This window comes from Tachypleus tridentatus, chromosome 4 (assembly GCF_004210375.1).
Source record: "Tachypleus tridentatus isolate NWPU-2018 chromosome 4, ASM421037v1, whole genome shotgun sequence".
Taxonomy (NCBI): domain Eukaryota; kingdom Metazoa; phylum Arthropoda; class Merostomata; order Xiphosura; family Limulidae; genus Tachypleus; species Tachypleus tridentatus.
Genome location: NC_134828.1, coordinates 69,987,990 through 70,008,433, shown reverse-complemented (window position 1 = coordinate 70,008,433; position 20,444 = coordinate 69,987,990). Strand labels below are relative to the sequence as shown.

The window sequence follows — 20,444 nt, the reverse complement described above, 5'->3', positions numbered from 1 at the left end:
CTTTAATGCTTTAAGTACTATTTTACACTGTTTCAGTTTAATTATTATTGCTATTATAATGCAAATTTAACTTGTTTAACCAAGTTACGAACGATAATTAGTAAACCTACTTACATATGTGCTCTAATGTAAATCAATGCCAAATTTGGGGTATGCTTTTGAGGAATCCACGTAAAAGTGTCTTCGTGAAATACTCGTGTTCCCTAAGGGGTTAAGAGAGAAGTGTTACCTTTGTTGAAACCTTGGGGCTGAGACTATTACAAGTCAGTGCGACCAGCGGTTTATGAGGAGTCATGTGACACACACACATACTCGTACACTAAATCTTATTGTTATTAATTCTTTTAGAGAAAGCGCATCTATACCCTAGGTGAATGACCTACTATAATAGGTTGCTAGAGCAAAAGGAAAGTTTTCTTCATTTTACGTCCTGTTAAATTATTTATTTTACATATGTTGATTTATGAAAAAAATCCTAATTATAGGCAGATCTAGTTCTTTACTGATTATTTTTTAAAATATCTTCATCATCATATTCTCATTAACAAAATAATGAATTGATAAAGATCAAGATATACAACAAAATTAGTATCATTCCTGGTTACATACCATGCAACATAATTACATACCTCACCCACAGCATTTTTGTAGGGTCAAGGCAAACAAATATCTTACGTGATTACTATGAAACCTCTGCCTGGATAATATACAGTAGATCCTGGTTTGGACGACCCCCGCTGTCGCCGACCACCCGGTGTTTCCGACCATATTTCTGCCAACGGACGGCTTTCAATGTTATTTTCCCCGTAGTGACCGACCACCCGCTGGACGCGACCAGAGACCGCCCGTGTGTGATCAAAAACCGGTCGTTTGGTCGCTTAAATGCTGGTCTTAACGGTCATTTCATAATACCTCACGTCTGATAATTGACAGTTTTGTCCAATGTACTGATGTAAAATATTGCTAAACAAACAAAACCACACCACACGCCAGCTTTTCATTGATAATTGCTGAACAAATATGTCGCATCCAATTAGTAGATTAGTAGACCAAATCATACCAAAAAATGATCAGTTTGGTTAAGGTATAAATAGGAGGCATATATTTATTAAAAATCAGTTTCAATTTGATTCTTTTTCTCTACACATATTCAAAACGTCTTTATCTTCATTCTGAAGTCATGGCTGATTGTCGAAAACGCAAAGTGATTTCACTAGAAGATCGTGTGAAAGTTGTTTGAAGGCGGCAAAAGCTGCAGAAAAATTGCAGAATCCATGAACGTTGGAAAGACACAAATACAAAGCATAGTAAATGACAAAGAAAAAATAATGTCACTGTGGCAAAATGGTGCTAACACTGGCCAAAAATATCAGAAAGTACGGAAAACAGTCTACACGGAGCTGGACGAAAGAGTGTGGGACTGGTTTTGTGCCGCACGTGCCAAAAACCACCCTGTTACTGGCGTAGCCTTGAAGGAATATGCACAGATGAAAGCCACAGAAATGAATCTGGATGACTTCACTGCCTCCAATGGTAATTATTTAGGCCTATAAATTTCCAGCTTGATAACCCAAAATGTTTTAATATGCATTCACTTTTGTTTTACTTGACTTGAATAAGTTTAAGTTACTTTCGCAAATTTTAACGCGTGTTTTGTTTTCTATGTTACAGGCTGGCTGGAGGCTTTCCAAAAACGCAACAATCTGTCCATGAAAGTGTTGAATGGAGAAGCATCAGACGTGAATCCTGCAGCAGTCGATGACTGGAACAAGCGCCTGGCAGCTATTACCGAGGGCTACGAGTTGAAGGATATCTTCAACGCAGATGAGACGGGGCTGTTCTATAGAGCTCTACCCACCCGTTCACTTGTCAAGAAGTGGGACACTTGCAGTGGGGCCAAAAATTCCAAGGAGCGGCTCACCATTTTACTCGCGTGCAGTGCCTCCGGCGAGAAGCTGACCCCATTAGTGATCGGGAAATCTGCCAAGCCCCGCTGTTTTGGCAGCCTGTCAACATCATCGCTTCCTGTAATATATAAACACAATAAGAAGGCGTGGATGACCAGCACTATCTTCAGGGATTGGCTCACAACTATCAACAATAAAATGAAGCTGCAGAAGAGGAAAATCCTTATGTTTGTGGACAACTGCCTCGCTCACCCCGCCATCACCCTGTCAAATGTCAAGCTGCATTTCCTGCCTCCGAACACGACATCAAAGCTACAGCCATGCGACGCAGGAATCATCCGTGCTTCCAAGGCGCATTACAGGAAGCGGCTTGTGAGGCATGTGCTGTTCCAAATGAATGAAACAGACCCTGCAACAGACATCGCGCGATCTGTGAACATTCTGGACATGGTGAACTGGTGTAAACAAGCATGGGATTGTGTTACCGCTGAGACAGTGATCAACTGTTTTCGGAAGTGTGGTTTTGTAGCTTTTGCTCCAGCCACAGAGGACACACCACAACTGGAGCTACCCACAGCAGATCCAGACTTTGAGCGTGTCCTGGGTGGTACATCCTGGGAGGATTTCACCGACTGCGACAGTGACGTAGTCAGCACCATCCAGTTTGGAGACAACTGGTAGAAGGAGCTCGATGAAGCAGCTGCTGGTGAGCACCAGGAGCCAGAGGAGGAGCAACAAGACCAGGAAACTGGAGACGACTTTGTTCCAGACAACAAGGAGATGGCTAGATGCCTGGAATATCTTCGAAAGTGCGCAGTGGCCCAGAACAACGCAGAACTTTTGAATATTGTTCAGAGTGGACAGAAGTCAGTGACAGTGTTGGCTCAGCAGACCAGAAAAAAACAGTTGTGCATTCAGGACTTTTTCAAACTGTAAATAAAGTTAATAGAGTCTACATGTATTGTAAAATTGTTTTTGTACATATTGCTGTTAGTTTGATTTGGTTTGTTTTTTTTTGCTAAGAAAAAAAAATAAGAAGAAACAAATGAAAAGCCTTTCTTTGATTTCTTTGTTAACTTCAAAATATGTACAAATAAAAAAAAACATGCAAAAAATGGGCTCCTGCAATAACAGACCACCTGCTGTTTAAGACCACTATTGCTCTGCAGAAGGGGTGGTCTTAAATATCAGGATCTACTGAAGTTCTCGTAGTCACTACTTGTATTTTTCTTAGTTTCTGTAGATATGCTTCTTAAAGTATTTATATGCTTTCAGTGAATTGCAAACGTTCACGTTTTTTTCTATGAAAAGTGTTGTTTCTGCTCGAAGTTAGATATGTTTAAAATTTTCCTACTTTAATATATAAGATTCCGCGTAATTTTTTTTGTCATTTTAAAACCGAACGAAAAACATTCTTTTAAAATAACCTGTTGATATTTTTATCCTTTTTGTTAAAAGCTTTAGGAAAAATGTGAAAATACTGAATATAACTTTTAGGGCAAGAAATATTAACGGCAACTTCTGTTTATATAATTCATGCGCAATTTTAATCGCATTGGATATATTTCTCATGATTACAACAGATGTTATGGTGTTCATTTCATTCATTGCCGACGACGCAATTCGCTCAATCCAGAACGTTGACGTATTTTCACTATGTGTTCTCTATGAAAAGTTTTGTCCCCCGTTAGAACAGCGGTAAATCTATGGACTTACAACGCTAAAAGTAAGAGTTCGATCCCCCTCGGTGGACACAGCAGATAGTTCGATGTAGCTTTGTTATAAGGAAAACACACACGCACACACATGTAAATGTTTATTTTTGATTTAAGGCAGATATGTTTTAAATATCCCTAGATTAATATACGGAATCCCCCTAATTTTTTTTCATTTCAAAATCGAGGGGACCGTTATGACGTAATGGTCAATCCCACCTTTCATTGATAAAAGTGTAGCTTAAGAATTGAAGGTGGGTGTGATTAACTAGCTGTTTTCTTTCTAGTCTTTTTACCTATGAAATAAGTACGACTATCGCAAATAGCCTTTGACTGATTTTGCACGAAATTCAAAAAACGAACAAACAAATTAATGACTATGGTACTTGCATTAACTACATCTTTATGGTAGCTGTTAGTTTATCACTGTAATGTTGTAGAACAGCAGCAAAATGTACCTTATTAAGGACTACTTTATTTCTTTATAGAATAGTTTAATCAAATACAACACTTACTACTTCGCAAATAATAATATCACACAACACTAACTTATACTCGAGAACTAACAAATGGTGTTGTATATTCAGATGATACAAATTGTTAGTAGAAGGCATCCATATTCCTTTCCACAACTACAAATCAGCATTTTCTAAACTGACTCTCAAATAAACCAGTTAGAACTATTCTTGAAGTCAGTGTTAATAAGCTCCAAATTTATCTTAAAATTGTAGTGCTTTTTTCAAAATAATCTACACGTAGATAGTTTATTTGATACAGTGTTACAAAGCATTTGTTATATAGTTTTATACAAATAATTTGTTAAATAATTTTATATATTGCAATTATTAAGCTGGATTGACAAGACTCCCTCTTAACTTTGTTCTTACTTAAGATGTGTAAGTTAATAATTATGTTTAAATGGATGGGATCAGCATTTATGTAAACCTGTCGTTATTCAGAGTTGTGTGTACAAGTGTGTTTGATAAAGATCTGAATTCATATTTGGGCCAATAGAGAGCGCTCTCGTTTGCGTAACTTCCCTTAACACTCCTCTGATTTCCTCTCTTAAACTAGAAACAATTTCTTGTTTGAGGTTTTCTAATTCGTAGTGGGACAAGCCAAACTGTAAATCTTGATTGGATTCCGGACTTGGCTGAATCACTCCCTGGCTATTACTCCAGGCTTGGTTGCCCCTGAGTGAGCGGACGATGTCTCTCTTGATGCTTTCAATCTGGCAACTGTTTCTAGCTGCTTCACGTTTTCTATCTTCTCGAAGCTCATACCTGGCAAAAAACATGTAAACTTTAGGTGATGTAAGTTGTATTTAGAAAAAATAAACTTACTCACGCTTCATAATAAGCTGTAAAATAATGTATGAAATATTAAATTATTTAAAATGGTCTGGTTTTCTCTTGTTTCTAAGCGCAAAGCTACACAATGGGCTATCTGTGCTCTGCCACCATGGCTATTGAAACACAGTTTTTTAGTGTCATAAGTCTACAAACTAACCAATGAGCCACTGGGGAACAACTAATTACAATAAGTCATCTTTCTATAACTAGTCCTCAGTATGTTGTTTCTCGAACAATATTGTTTGGGTAATTAGGTGAAAACTGCTATACCGCGTTGTATCTACGCTAAGCAATTTCTTGTTCGTGTGTGTTTTTCAAACATAAACAGCATTTTACACTCTGATTTGCATACCTTCTTAGAAATATTCATGTTAACAAACTAAATCAAACATTTTTTATTAATAAGTTAATGTCGTATTAAATTTTTTGCTAGTAGGCATCACTTCATGAACTCGCCCTCTTTATTTATTGTACAATATATATAAAGACATTCAAAATATTTGACAGTAGAATATAGCTAAAACCTAGTGAGTAATTGAAACAGAAAACTGTAATAAAAAATATCTCCTGACCTTTTTTGTCAATTTCACTGTTTTCACCCTTTTAAAAATATAAATCTCTTCATATTCACACTACAATGGCCGAAACTGTGCTATATTTTGTTTCTAAGCATGAAGCTATGCAATGGGATATTTGCATTTATCAAACCTCTACTTCAAGCGTTATAAATCTTCAAGCTTACAACTGAATAACCAGGGGTTTTGCTGCATATAACTGTGTCTCGATATGATTTTTACCAATAATTAATGCATAGAATAACTAAAGGATAATTTGAATTTAATATTTCACATAGGATAACACAATACCACTATCGGTGTTATAAATTAGTGTTAATTACGTTTCCCAGTTCACTCTTATGCAACTCAAGTGCCTTAAGCTACCTTTTTTAATCTGAAATTGGAATTATTGGTATTTCAGCCTATGATTGCAAATCAAAATTTGGTAGAAGTGGATTTAGATCTTTGTAACTCCTAGTTTTCTGACTTTGCTCAGCTGACCCAATGTGTTAACATTCGGCGAAATCTGGAGTTTCTTTTAGAAGTATTCAAATAAATTAGCGGATTAAAATTTTATTTTAGAAGACCCCAGACAAGTGGGTAACACACCATCCTCTGTGTTCAGAAAACCTGAGAGTGAATTTTGCCTAATACCACCACAAAAAAAAACATAGTATTTCTCAGGATTTTCCTGAAGAGAACAGCATGTTAACTGTTGAAACATTAATAAATAGTGGATATTTCGACTAACCGTGACAACTTTAGGTAGATAACTGATCACCCTAACCTTTAAGGTTTTGCTATGACTCATGACTTTCTCATTATCTATCTATATGTATCTCAATATATATGTATATATGGAATATTAATACTAAATAGTCAAGTAAAATAAAACAAAATCCAAACCTCTGACTAATGTTAGTTTGTTATAAATAAAAATAAAAAACGCTGCACTAATAAAAAAGATCCCTAGGGTAGAAGTTATGATGTGAGATATTAGTCACCTCCAAAATCTGGTGTACATTTTATATTCTGCATTATAGCCTATACCCTGGGGATTTTTTCGATTAATGCAGCGTTTTTTATTTTTGTTTGGGCTTGTTTTTGTATTTACATATACAGACACACATATACACAGGGAGAGAGTGAGATAGGCTGAATAATCAACCAATTGTCCTTGAGATCACGCAATTGATTTCACCTGCATAAAAAAGATCTGACAAATGTTTATATCTTGTCTTAACTACAGTATTAGGAATTCTTATTATCCTTTGTTTTGTGCAGTGAACGTTAACTACAGGAGCCTGTGTTGTTTTAACAAACATGTATAATTAGTTTATAAACTAGAAGAACTACCAAACAGGTTAAGGTTCGTAAAATATTTCAACAACACACAACTTAGACGCGTGTTGTTAATATACACACTAATATATGCGATATTAAACTAGATAAAGCTTATTATAGTTCCATTAATGACCGCATGCTATTTTAGTTGTGTTTACTAGAAGTTGCACTTGTTATAATAAAATAGAACTGTATTTTTTCATTTTTTAGCAGCTTGTTGAAACAGAAGTGGCAAAACTAACTGTGTAACGTTTCATTTGTTTAATTAAACTGGGATTGTAAGTAAATTTTTTCCCTTTTTACTTTAATGTATACACTGTGTCGGTTTAACCTGTTTAAAGTTTGTTGTTTTTGAGTCATTTAGCACGAATTATAATTAACCTCATCTGATCTTACAGTAACTTGATCATTTGTAAACTCACCGCAAACTAGAGATATCCTGTTTAATCTCAAGTAAATCATCTTCGTTCACTCCATCTTGACGAAGTTGTTTCTTCGTCTGGTGAATGTAACGACTTACTAACCGTTTCATCACTTCCTACCAGCGAAAAAAAAGTAAGGTGTATAAAAACAAACGAAAATAAACTCTGTTTTCGGTTTGAGGAAAAGACATCCGTCATTAATTGAAAAAAAAAAAAGAAAGATAACATAACAGTTCATCCTGCATGAAGTTTAAAATGTTTCATACTGCCAAACACAGATCGAGTTTTTAGTATCATACGAAAATCTTAAATGCATATAAATTATTATTTAACACACACAAATTACGTTTGGGTATAATTAAGGCATTTCATTTTAGTAACTTGAATGGAAAACAAATTATTTGAGCCTGTTACTTCCTTTGTCAGTTAGAAGTTACTCAACCCGATTTGAAAGCTTTCGTACGATACGAAGTTATGACAAAACCGTTATTATCGCGTTGAGACGCCGCCACATATTTAACAGAAAGAATTTGAATGTCTTGAGTATTTAAAATAGTAGTTATATCAAACCATCCGCAAGGCAGCACTTAAAGTAAGCGGTCTATAAGATACAGGGTCTTTGATTTCATTCCCAATTACAAGTGTTAAGTGTTGAGAGTAAAACACACAAATTTAATTGATAATATTAGGTTGCACCAAAAACGCTTTCCTTCCTTTGTTTGTTTTTGGAATTTCGCACAAAGCTACTCGAGGGCTATCTGTGCTAGCCGTCCCTAATTTTGCAGTGTAATACTAGAGGGAAGGCAGCTAGTCATCACCACCCACCGCCAACTCTTGGGGTACTCTTTTACCAACGAATAGTGGGATTGACCGTCACATTATACGCCCCCACGACTGGGAGGGCGAGCATGTTTAGCGCGACGCGGGCCCGAACCCGCGACCCTCGAATTACGAGTCGCACGCCTTACGCGCTTGGCCATGCCAGGCCCTCCTTCCTTCAAAACATTCTGAAATATAATACACAGCAATACCATTTGAGACACAAAGTGCATCATCTTTTAGTTGTTAAATATATATATATTAAATTGACTTTGGCAAAGGCATTTGAAAATTCAAGTAAACTGAATGTTTCAAAAATGACACATTCGTTATAAAACACATTGTGTCACATAAAGCAAAATTATATGCAAAATAACAACCTATTAAGGTTTCTCAGAAGGAGATTTGGAAGAAGCTTAAACAAGCAGATGAATATATTTCTTTTTTGCGCTAAAGTAAAATAAAGTGTAAGTTATTTAAGAGCGCAAAGGAATGTGCAAATAGATATAAACATTTTGCAACACAAGTTAAAAAAGGTGCAAAAGAAATACGCTGATATAAGCTAAAGAAATCTGCTATGTTAAAAATTATTTTGAAACAGCACAAGCATTTCAAAAGCTCATTAGGTTTAAAGAGCAAATTAAAGCTTTAAGTGATATATTTTTACCTGGTAGTTGACGCTATTTCCGTTAGAAGTCGGAACTACTTGCACAGTAGAACCGTTTAGGCTTGGCGAGTCCTTGGAGTACTATTAAAAACGGTAGGAGGTTGTAGCGATGAAATTGGGAAAGTGTCAGCTTGTTATAAACATACACTGTTGTTGCGAGAAAAATATATCGAAAGAATAATATCTCGAAAATCAGAGTTTTTAAGCTCAGCGTTTTTGCAGTATACAAGCTGTTAAGTACAATATTTTACACATTTCTGGTGTGGCAAACTTTAAACACTAAGGCTCCCTTTAATAATTACTTTTGCTCATAAATAATAGCCTTGAAGATATTTTAAATATCCTCAACGTTGGTTTAAGCTGATAATTTTCTTTATGGCAGCAGGCATCAATTTTTTCTTAGTCTAAATCAAGATACACCCATTAGAATGTATGATATAAAGGACAAGTAAATATATTTCTCTGTAAACATTAGTTTCAAAATATTTCATTCAGCTTCAAAACATAAAAAATCTAAATGTTTCAAAACACGCGAAAAAGGGCAAATCGAATAATTAAAATAATGCAAACAAAAGGTTTATTAAACACTATTTTTGACAAATTCTCCCTCTTCCAAATGTATCTAATCAATAGTAATTTAAACTGATTCCATGACAGAGGTCATTCGCTCGAAACATTGTGATGAATCAACTTTTCCCGGTACTGTAATAACTCCGTGCGAAAATGCTTTCTGGAAGGTTAGAAAAATAAATCAACCAGAAACAGGTCGCACTGCTTCCCGATTTTAGAAGAACAAAATTATTTTCAGTTCCTGGGTAATAGCTGTTTCTAGATACAATCACAAACCCAGTAAACAAGCCAAGAGCTAAATTATAAAAGATACAATATGAAGAAAGATATATTGTAGAAAACATTTCAATATCGATAATTTATACCTTTGAGGTGCTTAAAAGCTATATTCAGTTAGTACCTTATATCTGCATACCTTTAAACTTACTAACATGTTTTTATAGTGAAAAAAAAAACATTTAATATCTACCATTAGCTAGGCCATTTTCTAATTGTTTTTCTAATTGTAAACTGGACCCGGCTCTAGAAATAAAGAACGTAGTTATTCGTTTTTTTAGCCATTTTTAGTGCGGTAATAGCTATGCAAACTACACTGAAAAGGAGGATGTTTTTTTTAAGAAGGTAATAAACTGATTAAGTTTATTTAATTTTAAATGTACAATTTTTTTGTGTATACTTTAAGGAATAAATGCACTGTAGTTTCTCTCCTAAAACAAACAGTTATTATTTAGAACCGCAGATGAAATAGAAATGCTGCTAATGTCAGCGTGAAAACTATGCTTCGAGCCAGTGAGAAGATATCATTATTCTTGCTTTCTGATAGTTACGAAACTAGAAGCTCCTGATGAGATCTAAGCAATATCGTGATGACAGGTGTGTGTGTTTTGTTATAGCAAAGCCACATCGGGCTATCTACTGAGTCAACCAAGGGGAATCCAACCCCTGATTTTAACGTTGTAAATCCGTAGTCTGAAACACTACATAGTCAATTCCAGATTGGTATGTGAAATTTGAAAGAACAAATTATTCTTTTAGTTCTAATTAAATTAAAATTTAAAACAATTTTCTATTATTAGCCTGTATGGTTGTAGCCTGATGTGTTAAAATTAAATCTCAATATACAAGTAAGCCTACTTTAAACGCGCCGTTGTAAATCCTGTTAAATAGAGCAGTTAGAATGACATTATGAAAGAACTTGCCTTTTTCTCGTCAGGATCGCTGATGTAGGCAACTGTTGGGTGTCCGTGCTGAAAGATAGTTAACAAAGTGACTTAGAATACACAAAAATATATTAAATTAACGTTTAACTGGTTTTGTGTTTTTGCAAAAATATCGGGCATATTATAGAGAAATAGCAGGATTTATATCATAAATAATATTGAAAAAAATACAGGATAAACTTAAAAAAAACTAAACAGTGTGAAGTAGGTTTCTAATGAAAGAATGGATTAGATAGGTGTATATGAAAATTTAATAGTCCTGTTTGTTACATTACATTTTCTAACCACAAACACAGAGTATACGTTTTGAAAGAACAGGACTACAAACAAGTGTTTCAGTCAACTATACAAATTAGTTAAGACTTTAAAAGTCAATCACCTTTTATTGTTATTTTTCTTTAGTAGAAATACAACTTTATTTAATCATGAGGAACACCTACCGTTTGACTACCGAGAGATAAACGTTACTAATATTTTCAGACAATTCACTGATTATTTTGCTAGATAGAAAGGTTGTTTCGTTTTTAAATTTCGCGCAAAGCTACACGATGGCTTCCTGTGTTAGCCGTCCATAATTTAGGCCATTCTTTTATCAACGAATAGTGGTATTGATCGTAACATCCCACAGCCGACAGGGCAAACAGGTGAAATGGGGATTCGAACACGATAACCACCTGGCCATGGTGGACCGTATAGAACGAAAGCTAGTTGAACAGGATTTGGCTTTCATATGATGTTCTAACTCAAGAAATTTAATCTTAGTGTCAAGTTCCAAACAAGAGAATGTTGTGTGAATAAGATAAGAAAAAGGGTGTATTTCTGATTCAGAGGACATGTTCTTAATTATTACTGAATTTTTGTAACTTAACAAATGAAATGGTTATGTTACAACAAATATTTAAACATTAAAACAGCGATTTTGTTTCGATCCTAAAATATGGAAAGCAAAAAATGTTAAGAAACTGAAACATTTATATACAGTTTGGTTTGAATTTCGCGCAAAGGTACACGAGGGCTATCTGCGCTAACCGTCCCTAAGTTAGCAGTGTGAGACCTTCCGCCAAATCTTGGGCTACTCTTTTACTAACGAATAGTGGGATCAACCATTACAGTATAAATCCCCCACGGCTGAAAAGGCGACCATGTTTGGTGGGATGGCGACTTGAGCCCCCGACCCTCGGATTACGAGTCGAGTGCCTTAATCACCTGGCCATGCATGGCTTTTATATACAGCCTAAAAAACTTTACTTTAAAAAAAGAGTTTCAACGTTAAATATTGTTAATGCCCATAATGTTGGACGTAATAAAATAAGCATAATTGTATAAGGAAAACGAAAACTAAGCCGTATAATCACTATACAAATACTACAGGGTGAATATATTTTTTTACATTAACTATAAAATTATTCACTGATTAGACATTATTATTTTTAAATAATAATACTATCCAAATAAATATTTTACATTGATAACTTAGTTTGTAATCTTCAAAGTAAAAACTTATGTTAAACTGCACTGCCAATTGGAATTATAATTGACGATCTTACAGTACCATAAAAACAGAAAATTATTCAAATGAGAGAAACACTGACTGATTTCAATTAAATGAAGATATCTTTAGATATCACATTGAACTCTGTACAGTCCACAAGCAATACCTATAAATAAGCGCGCACAGGGATTTTCTTTTGTTGTATTTTCACGCTCAAGTAAATCAAGTCTTATTTGAGACTAAATGTATTTTGAAAGAATACATATTTGGTATACATTACTTGTTCCACAAAATGATAGTCTCAGTCAAGCCAATAGCTGTAAACTTCACTTAAGGCGTAGAAAGGATTATCACAGAAAGAAAAAAAAATACCCCAAAAGAGAAAAGATGAAGGAGATCTCTACCTTGATATTTGCTTTAGTATTACGAGTAGACTGGTGGCTCATGGAGGTCTTACCAAACATGGTCACACAAAGACGTTTAAGACCTCGTATAAAGTATAAGATAGACTTTGGACTAATGATGATATTGAAGGGAGGTGGAAGAGTGGATCCTTCGTCGAAGTAACCCATCCACAGCTTGGAACGTGCGAACTTCCACTCTCTGTCTGCATGATCCTTAATGTCAGGGAAGACAGATTTATTTTTTAGTGATATTTCTTTTACATTCACTTACACGATAAACAAATGTATATAATTCATACAAAATATTTCATATTCCATAGACTAACAGAGATATTTGGACGATAAGGTACGTGTAAAAACAATACTAATTAATGAAATAAGTTAGTGGATAGAAAGAAAAGCAACAATAAAAAATGTCAAACTTTTTTTTGGTTATATTCTTGTTGAATTTTGACAATAAAAACTAACAGTATTTTCATTGTTAGTTGTGTTTAACAACGGAGCGCCCTCTCTGGAGCTTAGGAAGCGACTTGATCTATTAAAGTTTACAATTCATTCAACGATTTGAAAATTAGGGGGGTATGTTGGAACCTTTTTTTCCAATAGCCACAACCAGTTTTATAGTTATAAGTAAAGAAAGTAAAATAAGACTACCTATAATATATTTACATGTTACACACTCCCCCCCCCTCAAACAGATGTGCCTATAAGGAATTAATTGTTCATTGTAAGCTTTCTCTGAGGGCATCATAAGAGCAATGATTATCACGTAAACGACACTTTCATGCAGTAGGCTTAACATATACCAAACAATACATACTTTGCCTCTCAGACTTAACACGAATAAATAACGATTTGTATATCATAAAGCATACTTTCATGAAAAGTAAGTTGATAAAGAAACAGTTACACTCGATCTTTTCTCTGCACTCAATGACAGAGTTACTTCTATGACACCCAACATATATACCTTAAAGAAGTTCTGTTTCACATGCTACAAAAATATGCTCAGGACAGGAAACACTTTCTCTCACTCCAGGTCGAGATAACCATTTAGTAAGCACTCGCTGTAACCACATCTGCTAAATAGAGACCTTGAGAGACCAGTTATGTGAAGATTTTGATTCATCTAAGTTACTGAACGTTTCAAAGCACAGCAAAATAGATATCTGTGATTTAACAAGTTAAAACTTACTAACTTAAGATCCCATCTAAAAGAAGCATTTCATTATTTTTAACTGTGAAGATCACCAGCTAGTCGTAGTTTGAAATAACGAATAAATTTGTCACGTTAACTGTTCCTAAGATTGTTGTTGTTTTCTTTGTGCAACGCTGCAGGGCTGATTGCACTCTCTTTATCGTTGGAAATTGAGTCTCGGATTTTAGCGTTGTAAGTCCTTAAACTTACCGCTGATTAATCGAGGACGTTCTTAAGTGAAGGCTCACGAACCATGTTACATTGCCAAATTAAAAATTTCGAAAACAATAGAATTTTCACCAAATAAAGTAAAAATGTATTATGTGTTGAATCATTTTCCAAGTTAATGTGAGTGTGTATATATATACGAGTAATAAACTGTAACTAACGTTGTTGCAAGTTTCAGAGCTTTTAGATAAATAATACAAATATTGAAAATATTTATTAAATGAGCAATTTCCAACGTGAAATAGTAAGTTTAAGATGTGTCACAAATGAATTGAAAGAATTAGATAATCACCATTTCCGCCAAATGTCCAGTAATTAAATGCTTACAAGTTTCCTGATTTCGCAGTTGAAATTAGACTTGAAGGTTTCTAAGACATTGATAATATTTAAAACAATTGGCAAAACTATGATCCAGAGATATAAGGAAAAGCTAGTAGATATATGTTCATAAGAAGATTCGAAATAAACAAGGGAGAATTTTTATTAGGTAATAGTCATAAAACAATTCACGCGAAAATGTATATGCATATTTACAGTTCACTATGAAAAGAAACCTTTATATTTTTGATATTGCCTTCCTTCTTATCTATAAATATTTTTTCTAAATTATTCTATCCTTTCTTAAGTACACTGCAGGAAGCGCTTTGTACCATGTGAATGTTCTCAGGAGATGCTTGAATCGCAGGGTTTGGAAGAACATAAGAATATGTGTTCTATAAGCTAGGATAATAAAATTATTCCTTTAAAGTATTCAGGAAAATACTTCTGAAAATAAATGGCTAAATATTTTTATAGCACTTATTTGTGTCTAAAATTCCTTCGAATATACAGTATACATAAGAAGTGTTGTTTTAGATCTTTCATTTTAGAATAAAAGGTACATCTTGAAAGCTATAAGATTTATGTTAGTTAATCTAAGTATACTGAATTAATTCACTAGAATATTTCAGAATAGGAAATGTTAGCAAGCTTGACGTTTTCAGAAGGGACGAATTCCGTTAACTAAATTAGGTATTCAGTTTCTCTGCAAAGACGTCTCACAACCCGTGGACCAAGATGTTTGGTAACAAAAGATTTAAAACTCCAAGGATACCAAATCATCACAGAAGATTGCCTCTTTCTGCTTGATGGCTTTCTTGAAAGATTCAACAAATATTTCTGGAAATGTTAAAATGCATCGTTACGAAAAGAAAACTAAAGGAACAGATTTTAAGCATTAAAGTTCTAAGCAATTTCGTCTTAGTCCTTTCTAGTTAACTCTAACCCAAAGACGTAATTTATCATAAAACGCATTGGGCACTTTGATACAAACGTAGAGAAAGTTTTGTGTATTCAGACTTCGTGTAAATATAATTAGATTTAATTTTATAGAGAAGGCAAACATACATAAATACGTAAATAAAGAAATTAAAAATATACTTGAAAAATAATGAAAACACTGTCGCAAAATAAATATACAACATCGAGGCACAAATCATAAGGTGGGTCATTATGTAATGTGTCCTGGTTTTTAGAGGTATCGAAAAGTAGGACCCAAACTGTATTGGGGGTATACTGTCTACTCCAATTTCGTCAGATTCACATGATTAAAAATGAAAAAAAGAGCAGATGTGATTACTGAAACCCATAAGATCTTAAATCTTTACCACTTTTCGGTGACCGCAGCCAAACGTAGGAAGGTGGTTGCTCACATTAATAATTAAAAAGATAACACAGTACTATATATAAACGGTGAAGATAGCAAAACTGTTCTTGAAGTTGGTATTCCAGCTGTCAGTATGATGTTTGGACATGAATACCAAAATGTTAAGGTTCTACTTACTAAGCCCAACTGTTTGTTATTATTTTACACCTGGTGTTGGATATTTGTTTGTAACTGCATTTTGTCAAATATATATATATATATATATTCTCTCTACAAAATTAACTCTAATTATATTTAATTTAAGGTTTGGATGTGTTGTGTAAAATTTACGTTACCTTTCCATTTGATATAATATGTTTAAAACATTTTTTAGCTTACTTAAGCCATATATATACAAATGAACTACAACAGATATTACTTACTTACCTAAAGAGCTGCTACTAAAAAAAAAGCATAAAATAATTATGATTAAACTTCTGATCAAAAGCTATCGCAGATAATTCGATACTTGTTGTTAGTGAGAAATACACTGATTGTTAGAATTCAAACTGCGGTCATTTAAAGTCACAATATACAACTAAACTGTGTACTGTGATTTCTTAAAATTTAAATTGGTTTGATTGCTTTTAACGATGCCTTTGCCAGTAACGTTTAACTTATCGCTAAAGTTCTCAGTGGTTCATCAATTCTATAAATCCTTTGGTTTAGATATTTTCTTCTTCTTTTAATTATTTAAACATGATATATGTATATATTATCATTAATAAAGTTGAGTGATAAAAATATTTGTTCAAACTATTCATAAAAAACTATCTATAGATCCTACTATAATAATTGTTTTCAAATGTACTTTCATAATTTTGAATTATATTCAAATATTAAGCACTACTATCAATGTTTTTCTTACTGAGAAAGTTGTTTTCCAATTATAGGTGAGCCGAGTAAAAGTAGTGTTGGTTTGCAGGTCCAAAGTTTGTGTCCCGTTACTACAATAAAAAAACTCCCGCTCCGTTTATTTTAGGTCATGGCTCCTTTATAATGGCGACAGACAAAACTCAGTACTAATTGTATTCTTAGTGCAAAGATAAATGATGATCTATTTGAAGTCTATCAACAGGTGGAAATCGAACCATGGATTTTAGAATTGTAAGTCCGCATACTTAATCACCGGGGATTTCACTATTCTACCTGACAGAAGCAGCCCAAGAGTTGACTAGCTGCTTTCCCTCTACTCTATCACTTCAAAATTAGAGGCAGCTAGTGCAGATAGCCCTTAAGCAGCCTCGTGCGAATATCAAAAGATCAGAAGAAAAAATTACAGGCGCGTAGTTTATTAAATTTTACCATCAAGAGCTTTTGTTGTTGAATCATCGATTTGCATATGTTTAATATAAAATAAGTTATTAATTTATTTTTAAGTATGTTGATAAGAAACGTACAAATTATATGATTTTTACCTGAGTTTAAAAGTTTTATGGTTATTTTAAAACTTAATGAATGTGATTTATTTTTAGAGTCTGTAAGTTATGTGTAATTACCTCAGCCACCGAAAGTGGAAGGATATAATGTTATAACCCCTGTGTGTTTGACAGCAAGACTTATCGAAAGGGGTGAATGGATTTGAATGAAAGTTGGTATACATTTGGAATATAACCCAACTTGGAAATGATTAGTTTTTAAAGGGTCAGAATCATGGAAAATAAAAAATCACTGTCTATTAATATAGGGACTGATTTTTCACATTAAGCTTGCTCTTATAACTCAGACAAAAATGATCAGATCTTATGAAATTTGATGCACGTATGTGAAATAGTATTCCTAATTGTCCTTTCAAAAATGGCATGTGCCGTTGATAACGACGAGCATAATGGACACATTTTCGTGTTTTTTTGAGAGCAGAATATAATCAACGCTGCGTGGCGGAGATATGCGTTGTACTGCGCGCCCCTCTAGTTGTATAACGTAACAGCTGACACAAATATTGTCTGTCCTAAGCTTTATAAATAAGCAATGTTCATTACACCAAATGGAGCAAAAGTCGCGCACCATCATGATACTTCTAAGTATCTTCCTTGTTTTCAAGTTATGTTTGAATTACACTTACTGTCTTTTGCCACTTTAACTGGTTGGGATGTAACTAGCCTTGCACAAATACATGGGAGCAATCCTGCCGTTGCGTATTATGATATTACCTCTGCACCTTTTGAGCAGTTAGGGCACAAACTGAAGATATCACTGTGGTGTGCGTGGCTTTTGAGTCTCTCTATTCTTGCTTTTCAGCTACTAAGAAGTAAAGTACAAACTGATTTTTTTATATACATGAAATTTAGGTATTTACAGTCTAAATTAATTTCTTTAAAATAATTTCGTTATAAAATAAAATGTGTATAATTGTTCATTAAAAGACATGAGTGAGGGTCAATTTGACGACTCTAAAGTAAGCTGTGCAGCTAAACAACGACCACAAGGAGAAGCTATAGCGAATAAAAGGAATAATAGGGTCAATGACCCGGGGATCGTACCTCAATCACCTGGAAGGACTTGGTCATCATAGCTATTAATATGTTTATAAGGACAATGATGGCAGTGACGTGATAGGCCATGAACAACCCTTGCCCCACCATCTCGACTTGCGCGTGGTCCTCGATGAGCTCGGTGCTGGCCGGGTAAGTAACGCCGAAAAGTGACCAGAAGAGAGTGCCGAACGTGTTCCCGATCCTGAGCAGCGATGGGAGAAACAACATAACTTTTGTTAATAAGTTATCCCCATCTGTTAACATTTATACTTTTCCAAAGTTGTCTTGTTTAAGCTCCTGCCCTGGAAACGAATAAGAGCGAGCTTACCATTTGATGGAGTCAGTTTTGGAAGTTGTAAAAAAAAAACATCAAAATAACTGCTGGGCGCAAAACAGTACTTAACGTAAAACCAGAATTATCGTAGCTCCAAACGCGCATACCTGGTTAGTAAAACTGAATTCTACAAACTGCGTATGATAGAAAGTACTGAACATGTTAAACTACGAATCTGAACATCCAACCACTGTTCTGTATGACCACAAGAGGAACACTAGACGTTTTTACCTCTATATCTTGAAAGGAGCGACTCATCATTGCAATCAGCATGTTAATCATAACTGTCATAGCCATGATCATGTAAGCTCCCAAGAGGGCTTGTCCCACCCACTTGGTAAAGGCTTGATCCTCTCTGGCTTTCAGGTCCTTGATAGGAATTACACCAAATAAAGACCACAACAAAGTTGTATAGCTGGAGTCTATGCTGTGGTGGATAAAGATAACAAGTAAGGTTGGTTGAAAGTGAAATGGAAGCTATGCTAAGAAAACACGCATACAGTTATACAACAGAGTATCAAAAAAGTAAGTTGTATTCAATGGTTACAAGAGTTGTCGAACTACAAAAATAATCTTAGCAATTAATAAATTTAATAATTATGCCTACATAAAGGACTAAAAGTGAACCTAGAAATTCAGTTTTCATAAGTGCATAAATTCTATTTTATCACGTAACGAAATAATACATTTGACATTTTAAAAAATGTGTTCAAATGACGTTTCTTCAAGATTAAAAACCTTTTCATTCTCCGGTGTAAAGTAGCATTTGATGCTTTCAAGGAAATACAACTTCAAGTAATAAAATATTCCAATTGATCAAATATTTGTTTTTTGTTTGATTTAGTGAAATTGGTGAAACGTTCACCATTGAATTTGTTACTTTTGTGTGAAAGCGGTTTTGTGTAAAGTTTGCTCAAATAAAGCCCTACTATTACTAAACAAATATCCAGGCATTAAGCTCTTTATAAGTGACAAATAATTTATAAATTTCATACAAAATTGATTTCTTTAATCTCTAAAACCTGGTACTAACTAGTCTTAACGTTGAACAGAAGAACTTATGCAGTTCTGAAAATGGCTTACGGTTAAAAAACAAAATAAAAGAGAATGACGGAATTAGGACTAAAGTTGTGGTTCAAATAAACAATGTTAAACTTAAAGTTATTAAATTTTAAAATAAATAATTTACTACTGAGGTAATGTCATATTATCTATACTTTTCTAAATAATATACTTAACAAATATGTGATTTCAATGATAAACTTAAAACAAACAGTTGCCCAGTAATAAATCATACCATTCTGTGAGAAACAAGAAGTAATAAGTTTGTAATAACTATTATCAACTGAACCTTGTTTTTGTTATAATAAATTCAACAACACTTCACTGTTTATATGTTTTTTAATCTTTGTGAGGCTCTGAAAGGTTGGTTACGAGTTAAGAGATATGATTGAATGATTAATTTGTTACTCACTATTTCCTCACTACCAATGTTCTATATATAATATAATTAGGGTATCACTAGACCGTTTCACACTAGAACTGAAGATTCGTAGGCCTTAAAGATTACTTGAAAGATACAAGAAGCATTTATCCATAAAATAAAAGACTACTTCATTTATTAAGGTATATTTTAAATTATCCTCGAGCTAATATTACCTTTCCCTTTTGAACTTAATCAAAATATATCACCATATGGTATCAGTGTATAAAGATGGATATACTAGTAGCATACGAGACATTTTTCTCAAAATTAATAAATTTTTAATGGTAATTTTCATACATATGAACTCGATGACAATTTTAATCCATAACTTCATTCTTGAAACTTAAAACTTAGCGTAAACTTATCTTTATTACAGTTTATTAACGAGCTAGGTAATATAGTGGCGTAAAAAAAATTACGTTAAAACTTATCTAATTTTGAAATCTCGCACTATAGTTGACTAGTGGTAGTTTTTAAATCCCTATCTCTTTCAAATTCGCTTAGAAATCAGTACTTTTCATCCACTATTAACAGTTGATCGAGGTGTTTAATAATTTGGAGGAACAGG

At 33.9% G+C, this 20,444-nt stretch overlaps 1 protein-coding gene across 5 annotated transcripts in view; it reads right to left on the bottom strand.

Moving 5' to 3' along the window:
* Nucleotides 1-4,074: 4,074 nt before the first annotated feature.
* LOC143249387 (transient-receptor-potential-like protein) overlaps nt 4,075-20,444 on the bottom strand; it is a 76,930-nt gene continuing 60,560 nt past the window's right edge. For 4 of the 5 annotated variants that reach the window (XM_076499153.1, XM_076499151.1, XM_076499149.1 and 1 more), the window contains exons 7-12: nt 18,622-18,817; nt 12,470-12,682; nt 10,553-10,600; nt 8,784-8,864; nt 7,298-7,413; nt 4,075-4,905 (exon numbers count right to left, since the gene is read on the bottom strand). In XM_076499153.1, coding sequence (XP_076355268.1) covers nt 4,578-4,905; nt 7,298-7,413; nt 8,784-8,864; nt 10,553-10,600; nt 12,470-12,682; nt 18,622-18,817 — 982 coding nt within the window. In that variant the 3' untranslated portion in view covers nt 4,075-4,577. Of the gene's footprint in view, nt 4,906-7,297; nt 7,414-8,783; nt 8,865-10,552; nt 10,601-12,469; nt 12,683-18,062; nt 18,259-18,621; nt 18,818-20,444 lie in introns of all 5 variants that reach the window. The other variant, XM_076499150.1, reaches the window with a different exon arrangement.